The 23,382-nt window shown below is 36.4% G+C and overlaps 2 protein-coding genes across 2 annotated transcripts; one reads left to right on the forward strand and one right to left on the reverse strand.

Moving 5' to 3' along the window:
• Positions 1-3,292: 3,292 nt before the first annotated feature.
• themis2 (thymocyte selection associated family member 2) lies at positions 3,293-9,722 on the forward strand. Its single transcript, XM_053494240.1, has 6 exons — positions 3,293-3,722; positions 6,042-6,182; positions 6,533-6,958; positions 7,665-8,857; positions 9,153-9,267; positions 9,389-9,722. Exons 1-6 carry the CDS (start codon positions 3,617-3,619, stop codon positions 9,469-9,471), a joined length of 2,064 nt encoding a protein of 687 aa, XP_053350215.1. The 5' UTR covers positions 3,293-3,616; the 3' UTR covers positions 9,472-9,722.
• On the reverse strand, positions 9,636-22,193 carry rpa2 (replication protein A2). The gene is made up of 9 exons (XM_053494241.1): positions 22,035-22,193; positions 18,163-18,257; positions 17,904-18,005; positions 17,623-17,736; positions 15,269-15,343; positions 12,865-12,981; positions 12,112-12,246; positions 11,842-11,936; positions 9,636-10,035 (listed from the first exon to the last, which is right to left on the reverse strand). Exons 1-9 carry the CDS (start codon positions 22,045-22,047, stop codon positions 9,948-9,950), a joined length of 834 nt encoding a protein of 277 aa, XP_053350216.1. The 5' UTR covers positions 22,048-22,193; the 3' UTR covers positions 9,636-9,947.
• Positions 22,194-23,382: the final 1,189 nt, after the last annotated feature.

A 23,382-nucleotide genomic window follows, 5' to 3' on the forward strand; every position in this document is an offset into this window, starting at 1 on the left:
GCTTGTGTCTCTTGAGGTATTCCATAGTGGATTTTGAGTTATGTTTAGGATCATTGTTCTGTTGTAAAAGCCATCCTCTTTTCAGCTTCAGCTTTTTTACAAATGGTGTGATGTTTGCTTCCCAGAATTTGCTGGTATTTAGTGGAATCACAGTGGAACGGTGCACCACCACTCCTGAGTGTGCTAAATATTTCTGCAGTTTTTTTTTTCAGTCAAATGCGGGTTTCGATTTTTCTTTCTGACAAGGATACGAGCAGTTCTTTCCGAAAGTTTTCTTGGTCTTTCAGATCTCATCTTGACCTCCACAGTTCCCCTGAACTGCCATGTCTTAATTACATTCCTCACTGTGTAAGCTGACAATGCTTTGCTATCTTCTTGTAGCCTTCTCCTGCATTGTGGGCATCAATAACTTAAATTTTTAGAATCTTACACAGCTGATTATAGAAACCCATGGTTGTTGAGTGTCCACAAGTGTGTGCACAAAGTTTGAACAGTCAAAGTATTTGTAAAGCTTTGAAATTAGCATTTACTAATGACAGCTATTGCCATGCATCTGATCAATTAACGAGCGATTAAGGTACAAAACCTTGTAAAAATAATCTAAGACTCTGGAACTCTTAGGGTGCCCAAACATTTGCACAGTGCCATAATAATTTTTTAATAATATATTTTTTTATTTTTGTTCAGTTTATGGCATAAGAGGTAACTATGCATCGATGTTTGCTGAAAATATTGTGCATTTTTTCCATTTCCAAAAGAGACTGTGTTAACATCTTTTCAATTAAAAAATCTCAAGAGAGAGAGAGAGAGAGAGAGAGAGAGAGAGAGCTTAAATAAGGAACAAAATAATTAACAAACTGTTGGTAAGATGCATCCAGATACAGGATGGAGCATTATTTTGTAATATTGTGTTTGTTGGTGTTACTGCAGATTCAGCCACAGTAACATTACTGATGTTATGCAAGGAAAGCTACTGTAGGTTGTATGATTGGGTGTGTGAGTAAGTGGGTTGCCAAAGATTAGGAACGTCAGCAGTGTAACTTCCCCTACAGCAGTGCTCACTGGTGTGAAGTTATAGGTTATTGCTTAAACAGATAGATGGGCTTTTTTAATTTCCCATTTTAAACATGCATTGTGAATGTATTTGTTCACATACTTGTGAAAGGAGAAGTTTTTACAGACAACAGGCAGCAAGTCATAGGCAGTGTTGTCATATAAAGAATAACGAGGAAGAGGGGAAGCCCATGGGACCAAACAGAAAAAAACCTGGGAAATTTCACAGATTAGGAAAAGTGTCAGAAGGAAAAATGTCAAATCCCTATCAGTGATTTTATAGCTCCCACCAAGTCAAAGCAAGTTTGTCACTGTGCAGTGCAGATGTTTTAAACATTTGGGGATAAGTGAAGACCTCATCATGCAACTTCTTCTAGTACACTGCTCCTACATTCACATGCATATAGCTTATTGCGGGCATATTATTTTTGAGGACATTCACAAGCTATCGACCAAACTAATGCAGGATACATAAGAAGCCATGTAGTACATTACGCATAGTACATTCACATATGCATAGTCAAAAAAAACTAGTATATTTCCAGCCTTAGGGGCTCTGTCAGAAATAGGAATTCTACATGATAATCTAGTGTTGTGGCAATGTAATGAAATGATACCTATTACATTAAAAACATTAACATTAAAACCATCTACTTTTTGTTTATTTTACTAGTTACATTTATTTTCTTTTGTATGTCATTTCTTTTTATTAATATTTATTCCTTATATATAGTTTTTATTTTATTTTTAAGGTCACCAGCGGTCGTACAAGCATTTCACTGCATATCGTACTGTGTATGACTGTGTATGTGACAAATAAAATTTGAATTTTATTTGATTTGATTTGAGTTCCTTTGTGCCACCAGGCTGGCCCTGGCCCTTTGGAGCATGGCCCTGCAGGGCCTTTAGATGTGTGCTATGGTGGATCCTTTGGGTGCAGTGGATTACAGGGTACGGCTTCCACAGATTGGACTTGTTTGTCTTGATCAGATTAAGATCTGGGGAATTCAGAGGCTGGGTTAGTGGCCTTGGGCTCTTTGCCTGCCACTTCATGGTCTGATGCACCACTGCCCACTGTGCACGCATGCGCTGGGATTTCTGATGTCTTTCTATAACAGTCGGCATTGACTTTTTTGGCAATGTGTGCTGTATTGGCCTATTTGTGGGATTGAACTCATAGGGCCAGCCTTTGGTCCCAGCAAGCGTGGGTGAGCCTTGGGTGCCAATGATCCTGTCACCGGTTTGCTGGGGTCAATACTGTTCACTTTATCTGTCATAATGTTAAGGCCGATCTGTGCATACCAATTGGCTGTAACCATCTTGCCCTATTTCTTTGATCCATTGATTTGATGCTGGACTGAAAATATACTCAGCAAAAAAAAAAAAGAAACGTCCTCTGACTTTCAACTGTTTTTACTTTCAGCAAACTTAATGTGTAAATATTTGTATGAATACTAAAAGAATCAACACCATAAGACATAAACTAAAATTGTGTGTTCCTGGTGTGACTCGGGCAGTTGTTGTGGCCACCCTGTACCTGTCACGCAGGTGTGATATTTGGATGTACCGATCCTGTGCAGGTGTTGTTACACGTGGTCTTCCACTGTGAGGATGATTAGCTGTCCTTTCTGTCTCCCTGTAGCTCTATCTTAGGCGTCTCAGAGTGCGGACATGGCAATTTATTGGCCTAGCCACATCAGCAGTCCTCATGCCTCCCTGCAGCATGCCTAATGCACGTTCACGCAGATGAGCAGGAACCCTGGGCATCTTTCTTTGGGTGTTTTTCACAGTCGGTGGACAAGTCTCTTTAGTGCCCTGCGTTTTTAGGAACTGTCACCTTAAATTCCTACTTTCTGTAAGCTGTTAAGGTCTTAACGACCATTCCACAGGTGCATGTTAATTAATTGATCATGGTTAATTGAACATGCATGGAAAACATTGTTTAAACCCTTTACAATGAAGATCTGTAAAGTTATTTGGATTTTTACATTGTTGAAATACACAGTCCTGAAAAAGGGACGTTTCTTTTTTTGCTGAGTATATATGAAATAGAATGTTATAGGTGTATGTTTGTGTGTGTTGTATATGTGTAAATGTAAACAAGTGCAAATAAAGTTATATTCTTGCTAAACAGAAGGTTTATGAGGAAACCCACTATAATGCATCTACTGTGTGGAAATAGTGCGTGAGTGAGCGCGTGCGTATATAGGCGTGCGTGCGTGCGTGCGTGTTTAACGAAACCTTTTTCTCATTATTATTGGCCTATTTCGCTTTATTATCATATAAGACAGTAGGCTATTTTGTGCCCGTCCTGTTTCTGAGACAGCGGTTAGAAGGACATGCAAGTGTGAAAAACTTTTCACAGAAGTTGAGTGTTCGGCGTATTTCCTTAAATGAAACTCAAACGTTAGGAGGAAGTGGCCAGACCTCTTATTATACACTAACATGAAGCGGAACCAGTCGACATCTCTGGTGCTTTAGTAAAAACTGCGCGTTGTTAACTGCGTTGACCGGCTCAGGCGCCGAGGTTTGGGCTTGATTTGAGGGATTAAGCGATTCAGAGATGGAGGACAGCGGTGGAGTTTTGGCTCTTCAGGAGTACATCAGCAGTGTCCATCAGTCGTCCTTACCGCGCATTCTGCAGGTCTGCTCCGGAGTTTATTTTCAAGGTAAGAAGGCTGTGGACCTCACCATCACCTTTATAATACTGAGTTTAGTGGATCATAGGAAGATTATGAAAATCTTATCGTTTTGCAGATTTCCTTCCCTCCCAGTATTAATGTGTTGCCCAGTCGTTAGTAAATCTCTAATTCTCCTCAAAATCTTTTGTCATTTTAAGGCATTTAAATTAAAGGTAAAAAATCTTAAATAAAATAACAGACTGGAGATGACCCTTTCTTTCCGATAACCATATAGTACTCAGTAAATAGTAGATTTTTAGGGGAAAAAATAAATAAATAAATAAATAAATATATATATATATATATATATATATATATATATATATATATATATATATATATATACAGTTTGTGTATATAGCTTTAACAAATTATATTTGTTTTGTTTTGTTTTTTGTTTGGTTGCTTACTAAACATTTGATAAAGCGTAAAACTGTAAAATCTCTTTTTACGTAAACAATTCCGTTTGATGCCTTTTGTTCTACAGTCTGATCAAACGCATTCTTTTTTCTTCTCCTATATCCGGTCTGCTTTTTTCCTAGTATGATGAATCCTGCATATTGAATCAGTACAAGCTCTAGTTGCATACTTCAGTTTGCTACTTATTTCAGTTCACAAAATGAAAGACATTAAGTTCATGTTCCCCTTTCACTTGAGATATCTGATACGGGCTAAGAAATTAGAATTTTTTTAATTAACTTAGGACAAAATTTAATTTGAATAATAAAGCACAATCTCATTGCACTTGTATGGTAAAACACATTCTAGAGTTTGACTGCCACTGCTGCCTTTACCATATAATAAAGGATTGAAATGCCCAAATACTATCTGGTATTACTGGGCTCCCCAACAAAAAAGGCTTTAAGGGTTTCTTTTGCAGCAAAAGATGCTCTAACTTTGGGAAGAAATGGATCAGAATGTTTTACCAATATACTAATCTGATTGTTAAAAATGTGATTAAGGTATGGTTGGATGTGAAGAAGTTCTTTAAAGAACCTAGCTTGTTCTCACAATACAGTCCTGGAAACAACCAGTTTGTACCAGAAAGAGCAGACATTGTATTTAAGGCATGGGTGGAAAAAAAGGAGAAAGTCCAATATTTATATAAACCTAATATCTTTATTAATTAATAATTATTAATAACCTTTTTAATTTTAACTTCACCTAAGAATTGCCAAATAAATGCATGGAAGGAAGTCCTAGGAGAGGACACAAACACACATGCACACACACACAGTCAATCAACTCTAGACATAGATTAATGCAATATAAATTGATAAGGAGAACATACAGTATATAATTCCAGCTACAATAATCAGTATGATTTACATATACCAGATGTGTACACAAAATGCACTGAGATGAAAGGGACTCTGTTGGACTGTATTTGGATATGTAGTAAAAGTAAAAGTTTTCTCAGAAGCGGTTAAAGCGGAGGAGAAGATCATTTTAACAGACATTCCAAATTGACCCTAATTTATTATTATTATTATTTTTTATTGCAGGGTTGTACCCAAAATATAATAATTTTGTTAAAACAGAACAAATATTCGACTGCAGTGTTTTGAAAAAAAGATTAATAGATCAACTATTAAACAGGGGGTTAGGCATGTGTGAATAACTTTACAGGATATAAGAATGGATTATATATTAAAAGGAAAGAGGCTGTGTTTAAAAATATATGTGACCATTTACTGATTTTGTAAAATGTGTAGCCCTGTTAGATATAAATGACAAGGAGTGTCTAAACCCTGCAGTATTTATTGTTTACCCCTGGACCAGGGGTAGCTCAGTGGTTAAAGCATTGAACTATGGTTCGGAAGATCCCAGGTTCAAACCCCACAACCACCAAGTTGCCACTGTTGGGCCTTTGAGCAAGGCCCTTAATCATGCTGTAATGAAATAAAAATGTAAGTCGCTCTGGATAAGAGCGTCTGCTAAATGTATTGTTGATAATCTTTTCATTCTTTCCTTTTTATGTGTTTAGGTTTTTGGCTAAATAAACCAATAAGTAATAGATTAAATACAAAGAATGCTAATTTTAAATTAAACTTTTAATTTCATCATGATTTTAGGAAACACCCACTGAACTGTATACAGTTTGTGTCTGTGCAGAATTTTTTTTTTTTTTACTTTTTTAAGTGTTTATACATGGGAATTTGGATTTTATTATTCATTTATTAATGTGATACTTTATGGACCAATTTATTGTCTGCTAATTATCCAGTGCTTTAATGGTTTATAGGTATTTATTTAGTTTTTTTTTTTTTTTGTTTAAAAAGTAGTGAGATTGGGATTGTTTTACAGGCTCAGTGTATGAGATCTCAGGAAGTGAGGTCTGTCTGTCTACTGGTGACTTGGTGAAGGTAACAGGTTTCGAGCTTTTGTCTGTCTCTTGTGAGGACATTAGCAATAATACATCATTTGAGCTGCCCCTCGATCATTCAGGTAGGTATCTAAACTAATTTAATCATCTCACTTGATTTATTTCTAACAGTTTACAGAATGTGAAAAGACCAATTGTACAAAAGTACAAATTTCTTGGTACTGTAAAATAACAGAAGTTAACCAACCAAGTGTACCTCTTTGAATACACTTATTAGTAACTTAGTATACCATAAAATGCAGTGAAGGGTGACTGTAAATGTCTGAAACAGGTTACAAAACCTTACAGAATTCTTGAAATAATGGCACAAAACAAGTATATTTGAAAACCCAACTATAGCAAAGAAAATGTATTCAAGTACCACTAGCCATGACAATTGTTCAGTTTCCCTATTATTCATTCTCATTTCCAGCCTTGTTCACACTGGTTCCTGAGGATCTACCTTACAGTACAGTAGAGGAAATGGTAGGCCTACTGCCCGTTGGTGTGGATGCCTTTGGCTCATTCAGCTTCTTCACCAAATATGAGCTGATCATTGAGAATTTCACAGTTCCGGCTGGAACAGAGCTGACCCTTCTATCTGTGGAGCTCAATGAGGATGAGGAGAGGTTTGCTCGCTGCAGGCTGACAGGCCAGCTTCAAGTCTCTGCAGAGGTGTGCATTCCCCTCTCATGCCATGGAGAATTTTATGAATGTCAGAATGACCGTGGTTATTCCCTTCATGAGATTATGTACTCAGACAGGCTGTGCAGGAGACGCTTCTATAAGGCAAAATCAAAGAACTCTGACAACCCTCTGTTTTTCAGTCCAGTCTATCAAATCCAAGGCATCATGCACAGTATGTATTAATAATGCACCTCACCCAATATTTCTTTATTTTTTCTAGCATTAGTTTGTAAGAACTGTGGAACCTCGGATTACGAGTAACCCGGTTTTCGAGCGTTCCGCAAAATGACCAAAAATTTTTAATAAATTTTTATTTAATAAACAAACGAGTCTTTATGTACGAGTACCAAGCATCACCGCACGCTTGTGAGGGTGACTCTCTATTTGGTAAATTGTGTGTGTGTGTAAAAGTTGTCCTACACAGCAGTCGCACCCACCCCCGCTTTGCCTGCAAACTAGTGGGTGTCTGTCTATGTGTCTGTGTATGCATGTGCGCGCTTGGTTGAGTGAAAGTCTATCGTTAAGCTGGTGCGTGCACACGCGGGTGTGTATGTGTGTGAAAGTCATTCTACACAGTAGCCCCCTTCCCCCCTCTTCATCCTCTCCTCTCTCTGGTCTCAATCACTACAGCTACAATTCCTTTCAAAGGTAAAGTGCAGGTTAATTTGTTTTCTTTTTACTTTATTTTTTTCCTAACTATTTTTATATGAATATTTTTGGGTTGTGGAGTGGAACGAATCATCTGAGTTTCCATTATTTCGGAATTATGTCTTAGTATACGGAATCTGGAATGAATTATGTAATCACAATCCAAGGTTTCACTGTGTATATAAGCCTCTTTAGTATTTAAAGCATGGTTATTTTTCTTGTTTTCACAGTGAGAAAGAACATAGTGAAGTTTCCCTCCAGCTTGGAAGTGGATGTAATTGACGTGACGGAACAGTGTAAACATTTAACATTTGTGACTCCGCTATCTCTAGCTGAGGTAGTTGCTCAGCCAAGGGAGGCCTTCCCTACTATGGCAGAGATCTTGGAGGGACCTGAGGCTAATCCATTCTTTTGCTGCAGCTGGTTTAAAGAGCTACAAAAATGCAAGCATCTTCTGCTACACAGGTGCAATAAAACAAAGATGGTGTTAGCATGTACTCCAAAGGGGAGAAAAACACAGCAGTACTTCCTGATTTCTCAGGGCTATGGTGGCCAATTACGGAGAAGAGCAAGGGAGTTTAGCTCAGTGTATGAAGTGTATGTGGCATTCTGTAGCTCTCCAGGACTGAGAGTATCTGTCACAAGGCATTGTGAGGCAGTTGAGGAGGAAGAAGTGCCTGCTCTTAGTGTTGGGGAACAGCTGGAGGTTCTGAGACTGCAGACAGCAAACAGGTCAGAAACCAAGTTGGATGCTGGACAGTGTGTGGACAGGCTGATCTGCAGAAGAATTGAGGACGAAGATGATGATGATGATGATGATGATGATGATAATGAAGAGAATGATGGAGAAAGTGAGGTCTGCCTCCCTCTATTTACTCCAGCCAATTTTGTTGAAAAACTTTCTGACAAGAAAAAATATGTTATAGCAGAACTGGGCAAGAAATTCTCCTTTCCTCTGGACGTCAAAGTGGTAAATCAAGATAAAACACTGGACAAAGATCCACTGGGAGGTTTAGCGGCTCTGAGATTGGAAGAAACTCTAGAAGAGACCACTGTGCTTGTCAGCTTGCCTGACACTCCAGAGCGGTGCTTCGAATTGCCTGTTCGTTGGCTGAAACTCTCTCTTTCCTTCACCTCAGACCCTTTACCCTGGCCTGATTGCAAGAACCCAGAGATTTACCAACAGACTGTCACTGAGGTAACAGAGCATTTCTACCATGAATATCATAAGCTTACTGAAAAACCTATGGCTCCCCCTCCTCCACGTCCTCCTAAGCGCAAATCACTGAGCTTGCAATCACAGAAAGTGTGTCCAGTGCCTAAAGATTCCAATCTGCACATTAAGAGTAGCTTACCCAGTGCAAAACCAGAGAGTTCACCTCTGTTCACAAAACGTGGGCCAGCTCCACCGGCACCAGATGAAGTAAGTGTTTTTCACATAAACCTCAAATTTCACTGTTTACTTTATTTTCTTTTACGTGAAAAGAAAATAATCAAATATATATTAATTGCTAAGTGCTCTTTTAAAGTAAAAAACAAACAAACTGACTTTTAGCTATGGCTGTACTCAAAACATGGTCCAATTGATTTTGAAAGCAAAAATCAAGTCTTGATTTACCAAAAACTTAGAACAAGCACTTCCTCTTTTATTCACTTGAATTACTGATACATTAACAACTTTCCAACTCTGCTGTTTATGTTTCCTTTATGCAAATTAGACAGATGATGTACCCCCTCCTTTGGTTCCTAGAAAGTCTGTTACAGAGAATCTGGCCATTCTTAATACATATACAAAATCCCCAAGGAAGCAGCCTGAAAAATCTCATAAACCAGGTCAGTGCTCATTTGACAAGATTTTTTACTCTTATAAAAAATCTTAATGCCATCAGTGTTAAGGCCAACAGAGAAATATTGCTTTTGACTAATTTTGCACCCCTTTTTTTAATCAAAACAGCAAGAAAGTCATCGGACAGCGATCATGACTATGAACCTGTGGAAGACATGCTAAATGCTCTTGATCATATCATGTTTTACTAGACCTTTATCAGCTTGGGGGAAACAAATGACACCAAAAGCCACACAAGAGATAAGCACCTCCTTTATGTGGTGTGAAATGTACAATGTACAAAATGAGATTGTATTTAAACTTCCTTTTTATCTGTCTGTAAGAAAATGAACAAATGTAAAGAAGAAAGACAGACTTTTACAAGTTATTACCATTTATTTAGGAATATAAATGTTTTAAAGGACACCGTGTACATTAATATTAAAATGTATACCAAAAGATAGTTTTTTTTTCTACTTTTATACTTCCCTTCACAAACTCTGAGATCAGCATGAATAACTTCTCATCTTGAATATGGACACACATTAGGCTGACAATTTCCTGCTCTTAAAATATTTATAGCACTGATTATGTAACATGCTTTTGCCGAAGCAGTACATATAACGTGCTAAAATAGATGAACATAGTTTAATCTAGTTTTGCAGTGCTTAAAGATGATAGATGGTCCTCAGGCCTCTTGATCTGTTGATCTGAAGTGATCCTCATCGATAGTGGAGAAAATGTGTCCTTCATTGCTGAGAAAGTCCACAACGTCCCTGTCATTACAACAGAAAAAAATTATTTACTATAATGCAGACAGGGGGTCTGTTACTTTCATTTTACTTACAGTGGTCCTTGCAGTTATTAGCCTGGTTGAATGACACTTTGATTAGGATTAATCCAGAATCCAGACCTCAATAAGGTTCACATTACAACTTACATTGCTCAACTGTGTTTTTTTTTTGTTTTGGGTAAGGTGACCTTTGCATGATGGTTAACACTCAATTACAAGTGCTTTTTATCTGACTCTAATGTGGCAGCATGTGCACATTGATTTATCTGTGGTTGCACTCTTTGGGTTAAAAGACATCATAAGTTCGAGCAAGGTCTCAATAATTTCAAACAATGGATGCAATATTGGTAAAGATATGCTTGGGATTATTCTCTGGAGAATGGCATGCAGTTAGTCAGCTGCATTTGTTGCAGTTTAGAAGAAGAAAGAAAGCCAGACACCTAATTTTATCTGTTTTATCACGTAATGCTAGCGCTGCTATGAAATCCCCGAGCTGCTGGTGCTGACTGACATCAGCAGGCACCTTATGTATGCACAGAGGCAAAAAGCTTTATGACTTTAAACTTGCACGTTCTCATTCAAGGCACATGACCACGTAATGGATTTTTATCTAGGTGAGTGTAACCTAACTCAAACAAGTATAACGTAAATAAAAATTCAATTTGGACCTAATTCTGTTCTGTTGGTGGAAAATTATGAAAAGAAACTCAATGTCTAATAAATGTACATTAATACTGTATACTTGTATAAATAATGCCTAAGAACTTAATTTGTACTCAATGTTGTCTACTAAATTTATTTTGCTCCCTGGGGAGATACATTTCTTTCAATTAGTAAAAGTGGCACAATTCATTACAGCACTAAAATTTAAATGAATATAAATGTAAAAATACACTAAATTTTAATACTAAATTTTCAAGATTAAAAAAATTATTATTTATTTTTGGAACCTCAGACATTCCACCCATTCAGGAAACGTAAGCTAATGTGTTGTGATCATCACTGCAAAACACCAAAACAAATAGGTTGTTTGTGCAGAGGAAACAGCTGTTAAGATCTTGCAGTCACACAACCATGGATGAAGTTTTCATTGCCTATAATTATACAGATATGCATTGTGCTTTTCTCTCTCGTTCACCATCACTCTAAAAAGTTGCATCGCTTACTCTCCATCTGGCCAAAAAATGACAACTGGTTAACTGAACTGGGTCTGCTTTAGCCATTACCAGAGAGTGTCATTCATTCATTCATTCATTACTTTAAAGAGCAATTACATTAAATTATACAATAAAATGGTCAGATCTTCACTGTGCCCTGCTGTATGAGAGTCTGATTATTCATCAATTGGATATGGACCATTTATAATGAATAAAAACTCCTTAGCTTCATGTAGCTTCCAAGTAATTTAAAAAAAAGCATTTGCTTTTTGCTATAGTAAAATCAAATAATCTTCACATTAGGCATGGAGTAGTTCATTGTGAACTGATGCATGCAATTTTGAGATGCGAAATTTCCATTTTATTTTAGTAGTGAGATTAAGGTAAATGTTAATATTTAGGTGTTAGAGATGTCCTCTATAAAATGAACCATCCGTACTTGATAAATGATGTTTAACTGCAGGCTGAGGGTTACACAATGTTGGCAGCTATGCCAACATTTTTACTCACTCACGAAATGCACTTAAAATGCTGGATAGCCAACCTCACTAAAGTTTATGCTATACAAAATGCCCAATTGTGTATAGATAGGCATGATTGTGTCGGCAAATGCATAACACAGAGAAAGATACCTGATTATAGTCATGCTCATGCCACTTAGTCTTTGCTTCAACTCCTGTATGCTGATCCCCTGTGGTTCTGGGCAGCTCTTTATCAGACATAACACCTATACAACACAGATATTAATGTGTATACGTTTACTGACAATGTGTTCTGGCGGTGAACACAAAGACACAAATATTAAATACCAAAAGAAACTTTTCCAACACCACAACACATTTGAGCATCTTTACACAAGAAGATAATTATTCTGGTGATCATTCACTTATTGTAAATTTTACCTGATTTTGATTAGGATTTAATCCATTATTGGCCATGGCATTGGCCCCAGAGTAGCCACCACTCATGCCCGTGCCACCTGGGCCAGAGCGGGACATAGGCACCATGCTGCTGCTTACGCCTCCTCCTACCCCCATCTGAAAAATATCAATACCACCAAATATGCTGGGTAACCTTTTGCACTTTGACGAGCTTTTTTATTTTGACGAGCTTTTTTATTTTATTTTTTACTATTCTTTCATTCTAATTATGTGTTAAAGCCAAAAAATTAATCATATATAAATCTAAATTGCAATATGGACCTGTGCAATTGTATAATAGTATTTAGTCTGTATTTATTACAAGTAAAATAAATAGTCAGGAATTTACAGCGAGAATGTAAATAATTTAAGTATATGTTATTTTTTAAAATAACTTTTAATATGATACAAAAATATTGGCAAATATCCTCTTAATGGAATTATTTGCAGTTATTTGGAGTAGATAAATATGTTTAAATACAAAATAGTACATTTAAGTTACATAACGTAGTTTAAATCACAATTGCAATATGTGTCAAAATAAGTTTCTTTTATAAAATGTTGCCATATTGTAAATGATAAATCAATAACAGGTAACCTGTTAAACATTTAGTCCAAGCATGTTCAGTGCTGTATTAACACATAAGAGTGCTATGTATAAGAACTCATTGGTGTGCAGTTCTGCTGTTGCACAGGAAGTACAACGGGTTTGTGGATAAGTAAAGGACTTCTCACCATGGCCTGTGGTTTGCTGAGCAGCATATGAGCTTGAACAACCTCTAGCATATGAGAAGTGATCTCATTCATGTCCTCCATTGGCCGAACGCTGAATGCCACCAAAGACCTGTTATTCTTTACGCACACACAAAAAAAAGAAGTTTCAAATGACAAGCTCTATGCAAAAATCTAGAAGCTACATTCAAATGTTAATACATAAAATGTAAAGAAAATAGACAGTAAAGAAAAAAACAAACATGTATATAGCCCTTTTAAAATCAACTGTCAAAAGTCAGAACTGTAGTGCACATATAAACAATGCTTTACAGTAACCACAGGTACCAGGGTGGGGAGGGGAAGGAGTTATTACATGCTTGGTGGTTACGCTAAAACAATATACATTCGAAAACAGATGCACTGACAGCTCAAAATGACAAACATCTTTTGAAATACAATTATCAATAAAAATTACCTGTAAAGTGATAGATTGGTGTCTTGCATCAACAACTTTTGTATTTAAAAGATAAATACATTATACGCTACAGTACATATCCATTTTCATCTCTTTTGCTTGCTTACATACTCAAAGTCACTTCATGTCATAAGAGTATAAACTTTTTTAAAACAGTGTGGCTTAATATCTGCTTCAACACTTTAATTTGATTTCTCAGCAACCTGACATTTGTGCACTCAAACTGTTTTACAACATAAAAATAAACCCATTTTCCACAACACAAAGTTGCCTGTTAACAGTATTTGCAAATTCACACTTCACAAGTGTTAGCTCAAAGTTCACACACATCAGAATGAACAAGATCCCCCTCAGAGCTGACTAAAGAGAAAGACAGAGGGAGCGAGAACAGGCTCACAGAATAGGCTATATAAATAGACAAAGAGAACTGCTCACGGTCACAACATGCATGTTAATTACATTTTCTTTTGTTGCAAAAAAAAAATGAGCACATGAAATAAATGGTGCTGTTTCAGCGTGCTCATGCACAACAGTCTGTTATCAGCAATAAATAAAAATGTATGAAAGCCAGAACTGAACTTGGACCCTTCATATTACCAGCTGCACCTCTTTAACACTGTTTAGCATCTGATTGCTCCAATTCTCTCTGGCTGTAAGCTAAAGATACACTCAAATAAGATTGAAAGTTACATAAGGATCCCAGTTTAAGTCACCGACAGAACACCTAATACATTAATAATAAGTTGTTTACACCAAACATGTGACAGAAACTATAAACAAGCCACTCAAAATACAACTTATGTGAGCTCTGCCTCTGCGCATTTGAATCAGCATGGTGGCTTGTTAAATGACTACATGCGTGTCTTGAGACTGCAGTCGCTCAATGGTTTAGGACTGAAATTCACACATACATTTTCGTACTTGCGTCTCTAACAATGAAAGCAGACTTCTTATTAACGATAACACCTTCCCTTTATACTGAACTTTCAGTCCCACAGCACAGAGCATGACGCAAATCAATTCCTTTTATCCGTTATCACCCAAATGAGGATGGGTTCCCTGTCAGGTCTGGTTTCTCTCAAGGTTTTGTCGTATTGTCATCTCAAGAAGAGGTTTTGGTAACCGTCACCCTCAGCTTGTTCATCAAGGACAAACTAATAATAATTTATAATTTATGCATATTTCTCACAATTTTTTCAATTATTTACCTGATCTTTTAATTCTTTACAACAGTGATTATTGTTAAATGAGCATGGAACTGAACTGAATTTAATTACTGGTGCTGATTAAAATGAATACTTAGGTGTAGAAATCTGGTACTGGATACTCAATGGTTTCAAAGCAAAGTGTTCAGTGCCATAAAAGTATGAAGGTTCGCTAACCAGCCCAACCAGATTTTTTTTTTTTTTTGAGATTTGTATTTATTTTGAAGTGAGAGACCTGTGACCTTGTGCAGGTTGGAACAAAATGTAAATGTTATAAATAAATGTAAATGTTATAGAGCATACAACTGTATTGTTTATTAAAGAAAAAAAGTTACAAAACTGTTTATATATGTTGTGAATTACAGTTGGTAGAAATAAAAAAAACTGGAATTGAGAAAAAAATCAGAATGGGAAGTCCAGATTTTGGAAACAGTCAAAAAGATTCTGCAATTACTGCATCTACAGGGAGAACAATTACTAATCCATCTATCCATAACAAGGCCTCAAAGGCAAGTATTATAATGTTCACAAAATCATTTACCGCTCAGAGAATTGGGGCCTAAGAATTAAAAGAAGAAAATACATAGAAATGTAGCAATGTCCCCTGTCCATACTGCATCAGCTCAGGCAGTAAAAAAAACAGTGGCATATTCCTGAAGTGCATTCAAAACTACTTTAATATTTTTGGAATTACAATTAAAAATAAGTAGTAGGAAAAATAAAAAGAGGTAGCATCAACCGTTACCTGAAAAGAACGCAGGTTGCCAGAGACCTTGACGTATGTGTCCGGAGGAATGACTGAGCTGTCCACACTCGGATCCTAAAAGTGACAACGTACCATTTTTTAAGAAATTAACAGATTTTGTACTTACACATTGTACAAAATTTAGGAAAAGCTTGGCCATATACCAAGCATCAAATAAAAAATACAGGAAGTCCCCAACGTACAAACAAGTTCTGTTCTGAGAGTCCAATTTGTAAGTCCAACAAACATTGTCTAGGGACTAGGACACGAACACACTTGGCTATACACAGTATAAAACTAACATGTCCCATGATCCTTTCTGTGTTCTTTAGAATTGTGCCGATGGTTGAACAATTTGTGTTAAAATATGGGCAATATCTGCCATCTTTTCATCTCACTTCTTAGCAGTACCAGCTTTATTACCGCTTCTGGACATCCTGGGATGCACGCTGCACGCACTTGATGATGTATGCCGTACATCTAACGTCTGCAATTGAACGCATGTTCATATATCTTTGAAAGTTCATAACACAAATGTTCGTATGTAGGGGACTTGCTGGACTGGCTTTTTAAAGTTACTTGTTTGTATACAATTGCACAAATGATAGGAACTCCATATGCTTTTCTCATTATCTTGCATTCAGACGTTTCAATGGATGAAACTGATTACATGGGGGTATAAACCAGTAGCCAGGGCACTGACAGTAAGTCAAGATGATTTATTTTATCCATGGTAGGCTAGATTTTCTCCTTCACTTGTTCGAAAGACAAAGAAAACCCAACTTCTTTCTCTATTCATGGCAGTATAAAGACACAGGAAGTACATGTGCTCAGGCTACAGGTGCTTTCATCTACAACTGCTGCTATAAAAACTATAATATATAGATAAACAAATAGGCTGAATGAACTTTACATTTTTATATTTAAAGTGTTTTATCATTTGATTGTCAGACAACTTTTCTTAAAGTTTTATTAAAGAACACATGACAATTTCTTTTTTAAGTAATGTTTTATGTTAAGGAAGTCTATGAGATTTGCATGTTCAGAAGGGGTTATGTCCTGTGGTAATAAGGTGTTTATCTCTCATTATAAGACGGAAAATTCTTTCTCTGCCGATAAAGAAATTACTGCATATAGCAATTATAACATAAGTGATAACAGGAACTTGCTCCATTGTCAGGAAACATATTGACTTGAGCCAACACTCAAAATGACTTCCACAAATTTTAAATTGTCTTTTATAGTTTGTAATTCACCAACACCTACACATACCCATTGAACCTAGTAATCAACAGATTAGGTGAATCAACTGTGACTTTGAGCAGAAGAATCACTAAACATTGTTAAACACAGGGCCTTCAGGATTATTGTTTAAGATCCCTGTGTTGTAAAAGCAATAAGGTATTAGAATTAACAATTGAAAATAAATCTGTTCTTTATGTTATGCAGATATGATAAGATTTGTGTCGATATAGAAAATTAAGTAACACCATCCCCATATGAGACAACATACATGGTGTATGCTGTTGATAAATATGATAAACAAGTCCAGCATCCCTAATGTAAAATGCCTTCCTGTGTCCCTGTGGTGATGTGATGCAAAAAAGAACTGTAAATGATTTTCTGTCTGTACAAGATTAGCACTGAGCACACAATGGATATTAAGTTTCAAGAACGCAGAAAATTTTTATTTAATTAAAATTAGTTGTATGTGTACATACATTTAAAAGAAATTAACTTTCTCAGATTTAATTGAATGAAAGAAGTTTGCATAAAATCTGGGTCTATGAACCTGACGTGGAACTAAATCTGAGTCTTAATCACAGACACCATAAAGGATGTATAAAACAGATAACAGGAATACTAATACATAAAACTAAATGAAGAATAAACTAATCCTTCCCAACTTTCATTAATTTTTTTCTTTTTTTTTTTTAACTACGCAATGTTCTTAAATGAATTATGCTCACATAAAATTAAGAGGTAATGGAGAATATTTTAAATTTGTTCAGCAATCGAAAAGCTTTGTAGTGTGAAGTATGTTTCTATCATCCAGGACATTAAAACTTTAACCTTATTAATCTAAAAATTTCATTAAGCTCTGGGCTGTCTTATTACGATCAGATCACTACTTATGTTGGTCATAAACATCACTAAAGCAAACAGAAACGCAGCTTGGGTTTTACATGTGAACTTTAATCTCTATTAAACACTGCACAGCATATTGATGTACTTACACATAGTGTGGAACACCTTTTGTTCTCAGAGTTTAGTGTATTAATATTAAATCAAATACTTTTTTAGCCTATTGAGATCTGCCACACCAAGGGAGAGAGAATGAGCTTTGGGCCTACCTCTGTATCTACCCACTGCTTCACATCCATAGGGGCTGCTGTCATGTCATCGACTTTGTACTGGATGTTAGTCATGGATTTATCTGTGCTTCTAATGATTCCAACAATAGTAACCTATGAAACACATACAAAAAAAACAAAACATTTCATCACTTTGGAAATGTATAACGTAACATCAGATGTGAGAAACTATTTATACGTCATATTTTTTTAACCCTTTAATTGGCTAAATAAAATTAAAGAAGGGTTATTAGAGTGTACGAATAAGAAATGAAACTCACTTGTGCAACCTCCACCTCGCCTACTCTGAAGACATCCTCAGCCTGGGCTGCTGACATGAGTTGTGACACTGTGCAGGGGACTATCTGCTGTGCCCTTGACCGCTGGAGAAAAAAAAAAAAAAAAAAAACACACACAAAAAAATGTGAGCGATGCCAAAATCCATTAAGTAACACAGGATAAACATTTAGATTGCCAATGATCTACGAGTAAAAATAAATGTACCAGACAGAGACGCATAAAAGAAAAATAGAGACTGACCCCTTTTTTCTCTCCCCCCTGGGAGGCAGCAGGTGAGCCAAAGCCCCCTGGTGACTGAGTGTATCCACCACCCATGCTCGCCTCTCCGTATGAGCCTGATACAAGACGGGTAGTAGTAGAGTTATTCGGTGCACAGGTAATCGATCCTCGTTTCTCGGGACAATAACTATACATTTAACTTTGTTTTTGGCAACTTATTTCAATTATTTTACCTATCTAAAATGTTTATAGCAACAAATTATTTTGCACAGATGTGTGCATTTGATGAATGGCTTGATATAGCTCCTTGGTTCACACCAAAACTGCTGGAAATACCATGTGAGATATGCGAGCAGTTTCAGGTGAAACACCTCACTGCCAGCATGTAAAGCCTGACTTAGCTTGCACATGGTCTATCTTTAGTCAACACAGCTTGTACCATCTTATCCTATTAAACTCTCTTTCTTTGTACTCACTAGGGTCGCAACTATTTTAATGGTTGATTATTGAAAATGATTTATCGCATTTGAAATGGCACATTTACTCAATAACTCGTATTTAGTTATCAGTTTGTGTATGTGGTAACCAACAATCAAGATAATAAAGATGATTACTTAATGGAAAAATATTAATAAACTTTCCTGATGAAACATCTAAAAGCAAGGAAAGACAAAGTACTTTTTTTTTTCTTTTTATTGCTTTATTTACTAGGAATGGGAATCACCAATCACCTACCGATACGATACTATCATGATTCATAGATGCCCATGGCCGATCGACCGGTTCATCTTTATTATGAAGGTGTTTAAAAAAAGAAATATATTTTGGAGTCAGCATGGCGATACGTAAAGAAGGTGTCTGACATTGCACTATTACTCACTTCACTCCAGTAATTTTACCATCTACATGATCTTAGAGAGTGTCACAGTTCACACGAGAATCAAGCGTGATGTCATCAGCGAATCGACAATTAAGTTTGTAATTTGCAACTAATTTGATTATAGATGACCTTTATTTGATTATCAATAACCTCGATTAATCGTTGCACACCTAGTACTCACAAGTTACAAAAGTGAGTTTTTTCTCATCCAGAACATTATCTTTAAATTTCTATCCCAAGTACTTTATTACCATTACATTATAATTTAAATACATAAATATTTACTTTGTGGTACCATGACAAAAATATACTTTTTTGTTTAAACCTACCACAATAATTTATTACTTTGTTCTTAACATAACTCTTATTCTTCCTTCTTACTTTAAAAACTTTGGACATGTAAATGATCATGACTTCACGATTATAACATTAATATGAAAAAGGAGAATGTCATTATGTGGTGACTTCCAGCTGCTTTTTAAGCTTGTATTACCTATTAGTACTTCTAATGAAACTATGGCAACACTGGTCACGTGTACAAACACAAAACAGCCACACTAATCAACCATAACATTAAAACCACTGAATAAAATATGAAAATGAGACAGAAATAACATTGACTGTCTCTCACATGTTAAGGGTGGGATATATCACGCAGCAAGTGAACAGAGAGGTCTTTCAGCTGATATTTTGGAAGCAGGAAAAATAGATTCATAAGAATCTCATCAAATATTTAGGCAAGCCAAACACATAGAATGTAGACTGTATGCGAGTGTGCAAAAAAAACAAAATCGCAGCTCAAACGTTGGCGTACACTAAGTGCAACCTTTCAGAGCAATATTATTCCCAAATAGCAATGGCGTCTCTCAGCAGTATAATTCTCCCTGCTACAATGCAAAAAAAGTCAGGAATGGTTTGAAGAGCATGTTAAAGAGTTAACGCCTAAATTGTTCTGATCTGAATTTGATCAAGCATCTGTGGCATGTGCTGGACGATCCATACTGTAGGTGCCTCACATCACAACTTAAAGGATCTGCTGCCTACGGTGCCACAGTTGCCAATTCGGCTTATAATAATATAATAGACTGGGCTTCTTTTTCTTTGAAGTCACTTGAAAATATTTATGTGACTTCACATAATCCTTTTCCCCTGATTCGTTATTTGACACTGCCTACACAAACCTCCATGCAAAACCGCATACATTCTTAAAATCCTGCTCCTTACAATACTGAAGATTTCAAAACTATGAAATGACACATTAGCGATTTACATATGCTTAGGAATTTCTACTCCTGTACCATAGAGAGCATCCTGACGGGAAACATCACGACCTGGTTTGGAAACAGCACCATGCAGGACAGACGAGCTCTACAGAGGGTGGTGCGATCAGCTGAGCGCATCATCCGCACCGAGCTCCCTGACCTGCACTCGATCTACAGCAAGCAGTACTGGACCAAGGCCAGGAAGATCGTGAACGACCTCAGCCATCCCAACAATGGACAGTTTTCTTTGTTGCGGTCTGGGAAGCGATTCCGCTCCCTGAAGGCCAACACAGAGAGACTGAGGAGGAGTTTCTTCCCGCAGGAGATAAGGTCTCTCAATCACACCACCACACAGTAGTAATATCTTTTAAACACTGACTGGACAATCATGGACACACTCATGCAATACATATTTATATCTGACCATTGCACATGACACTTTCTTAAGTCACTTTTCATGCATATCTGCACAGCCATTGCCACTTTAAAATTTTTATATATACTCCCCCCGCCAAATTCCTATATTTTGTAATATTTTATTATGCCCTTATTTGTACAGTTTATTTTACTAGTTAAATTTATTTTCTTTCATATTTCTTTTTATTAATATTTATTCCTTATATATAGTTTTTATTTACTTTTTAAGGTCACTGGCGGTCGTTCAAGCATTTCACTGCATATTGTACTGTGTATGTGACAAATAAAATTCGAATTTAAGTAACAACAGTCAATTTGCATTTTTAAAACAAAGGACAGTTGTTCTATAATATTTCTTGCAAGAAAAATATTCTCAAGAGCATTTGCAAAACCCATCAAGCACTATGATGAAACTGGCTCTCATGAAGACCATCCCAAGAAAGCAAGACCAAAACTTACATCTGCTGCAGAGAAGGTAATTTAGAGTTACCAGCCTGAAAAATCATCAATTAACAACACCTTAAATTAGAGTCGACATGTAGGCTTTACAAAGCAGACATCTCAATATCAGCTATTTAAATGAATTCTGAATTCCTTCAGCATTGTTTAACAATGTAAAAAGAAATAAAAATCTGAAAAGACTATGGAATTAGAAGGTGTGTCCAAACATTTGACGGGTACTGTGTATGTGTTTTAGAGCTGTGAGTATTATATTCCAGAGTACGTATTTACTCAAGCTTCAAATGTTGTTACCATGTTAACGTTATGGCTGTCACAGACTATAATAATAACTGGGCTTTTTTTGGCCTTGTTTATGACGCTGTAGTGGATTATTTGAGAGTGGGCAATCATGCTTCTTGCCAGACATTATCAAACTACCTCACCCCGCAACACTTCGGAGGTGTGAAGAGCTGTTGGCCACCCCAAGGGGAACTACAATATTTGTACTAGGCAGGTGGAAGTCTCTTAATAACAAGAAAACCCCCCTGTGTAATTGGGTTACTTTGGAATGCTTTTTCCAGAAAAGCTAACTGCAAAAGTCCAGCTAAACAAATGCTATAACCTGTCTCTCAAAACTAAAGTTAGACAGTTTCTAAAGTTATTTTCAGCATATGGTGACAATAATGTGTAAAGCTAGTCAAGCAATGAACGTTAAACCCTCTTATTATCAGCAGTGCATTAAAATGTCTCTGTATATGAACTTAGTAAACCGGTGTGTTTGAATACACCGTTAGCTCTAGCACGCTGTTTTCTCTTCAGGGTTGTTAGCCAGTGGCTCACGAGCTGTCGTGAAAAAAAAGGTTACCGCCATTAAAGTTATTAAAGCTGCATACCTTGGTTCCACATTTTATCACTATGAACAAAAATCTCTTCACAATACGAGAAAGAAACTAACAGCCTTCGATAGACAATAACAGCATGCACTGTTGTGTTTCTTGGTGCCGCGCTTAATGTCTGTATTCCCCGCGCGCAGAATTCTCACTCAGGCTGAGTTATATTTGGCCGCCTATTGCTCAAAAAAGCGCACTAGTTAGCAAGCGGGGGCCCTCATTTTACACATGACACAGTGCACTTGCTTACGGATTGTGAAAGAATTTGACATACATCCAGAGTTCGCGCATGCGTCACACAACTCCCGGGAAATGCACGTTTTGAAAAGAAAACTTTATTGAAATAAACTTGGAACAATATTTGATATTAGGGTGGATTAAATATTTCTTTTCATTGTGGTCAGATGTACTTCTTTATGTGTCTTGAATGCAAATACAACATCAACAAGACATACTGGTTTGCTGAAAATCAATAAGGTGACTTTCAAAACACAATTAACTGTAGATAAACTGCAACCCATTAATGTAAAGCAAGAGTTAAGAATATATGATACGTAGGATTTTTTTGGACTCTTGTAAAAAGCCAACATATTAATGCTTATGTTTTATTTCAGTAATTGATGTATTATTAGTATTAGTAGTGTATTGTATTGTATTGTATTATATTGTATTGTAAAAAAAAAAATAGTCTTGTAATAGGTAACTAAAAGCAGAGCTGCAAACATTTCAGAAAAGCTTGGATTGAGGTTCTGAAAATAAAGGCATTGGTTTTGTGCATACACGCACATAATGCCCCATTGCGCATGCCCAGATATTTATATTTAGCATTGTAGTTAGCACTGCCCTGTTAAAGTAAAACAACACACGCATGTGTCTGTAGGTTAACTTACACACCAGCTAAACCACCTACATGATGACATAGAACTCTGGGTTCTGTACATAAGCGCTCTTATTGGACCTCTTCCTTAGCTCTCATATTTAATTTTAGAATTACAAGGGCTCTCTTGTCACTGGGGAAGTCAGTTTAACTCCCCCATGATAGTCCTGGCAGTAAAAATATTTACACACAAGACTATTAAATAATAAGAAGAAGAAGCAGGAGAAAATTACAATATTAGCTTTGAGTTGCATCATATACAAAACAATGTATCACTATTTATGTTCATAAAAGCGCTCAGGGACTAAGAAACTTGGTTAAATACCAAGTGATATAATATTTGTTTATTTATATATGTATGTAAATAAACAAATCCTACAAAAAACAAATATTATGTGAAATGAAGTAGTCATACAGCAGGAGTGGAACAAAGAGAATGTGTGAGGGGAGCAAGAAAACTTGAGCCATGCAGAA

Source organism: Clarias gariepinus, chromosome 4 (genome assembly GCF_024256425.1).
Source record: "Clarias gariepinus isolate MV-2021 ecotype Netherlands chromosome 4, CGAR_prim_01v2, whole genome shotgun sequence".
In the NCBI taxonomy this organism is placed as follows: domain Eukaryota; kingdom Metazoa; phylum Chordata; class Actinopteri; order Siluriformes; family Clariidae; genus Clarias; species Clarias gariepinus.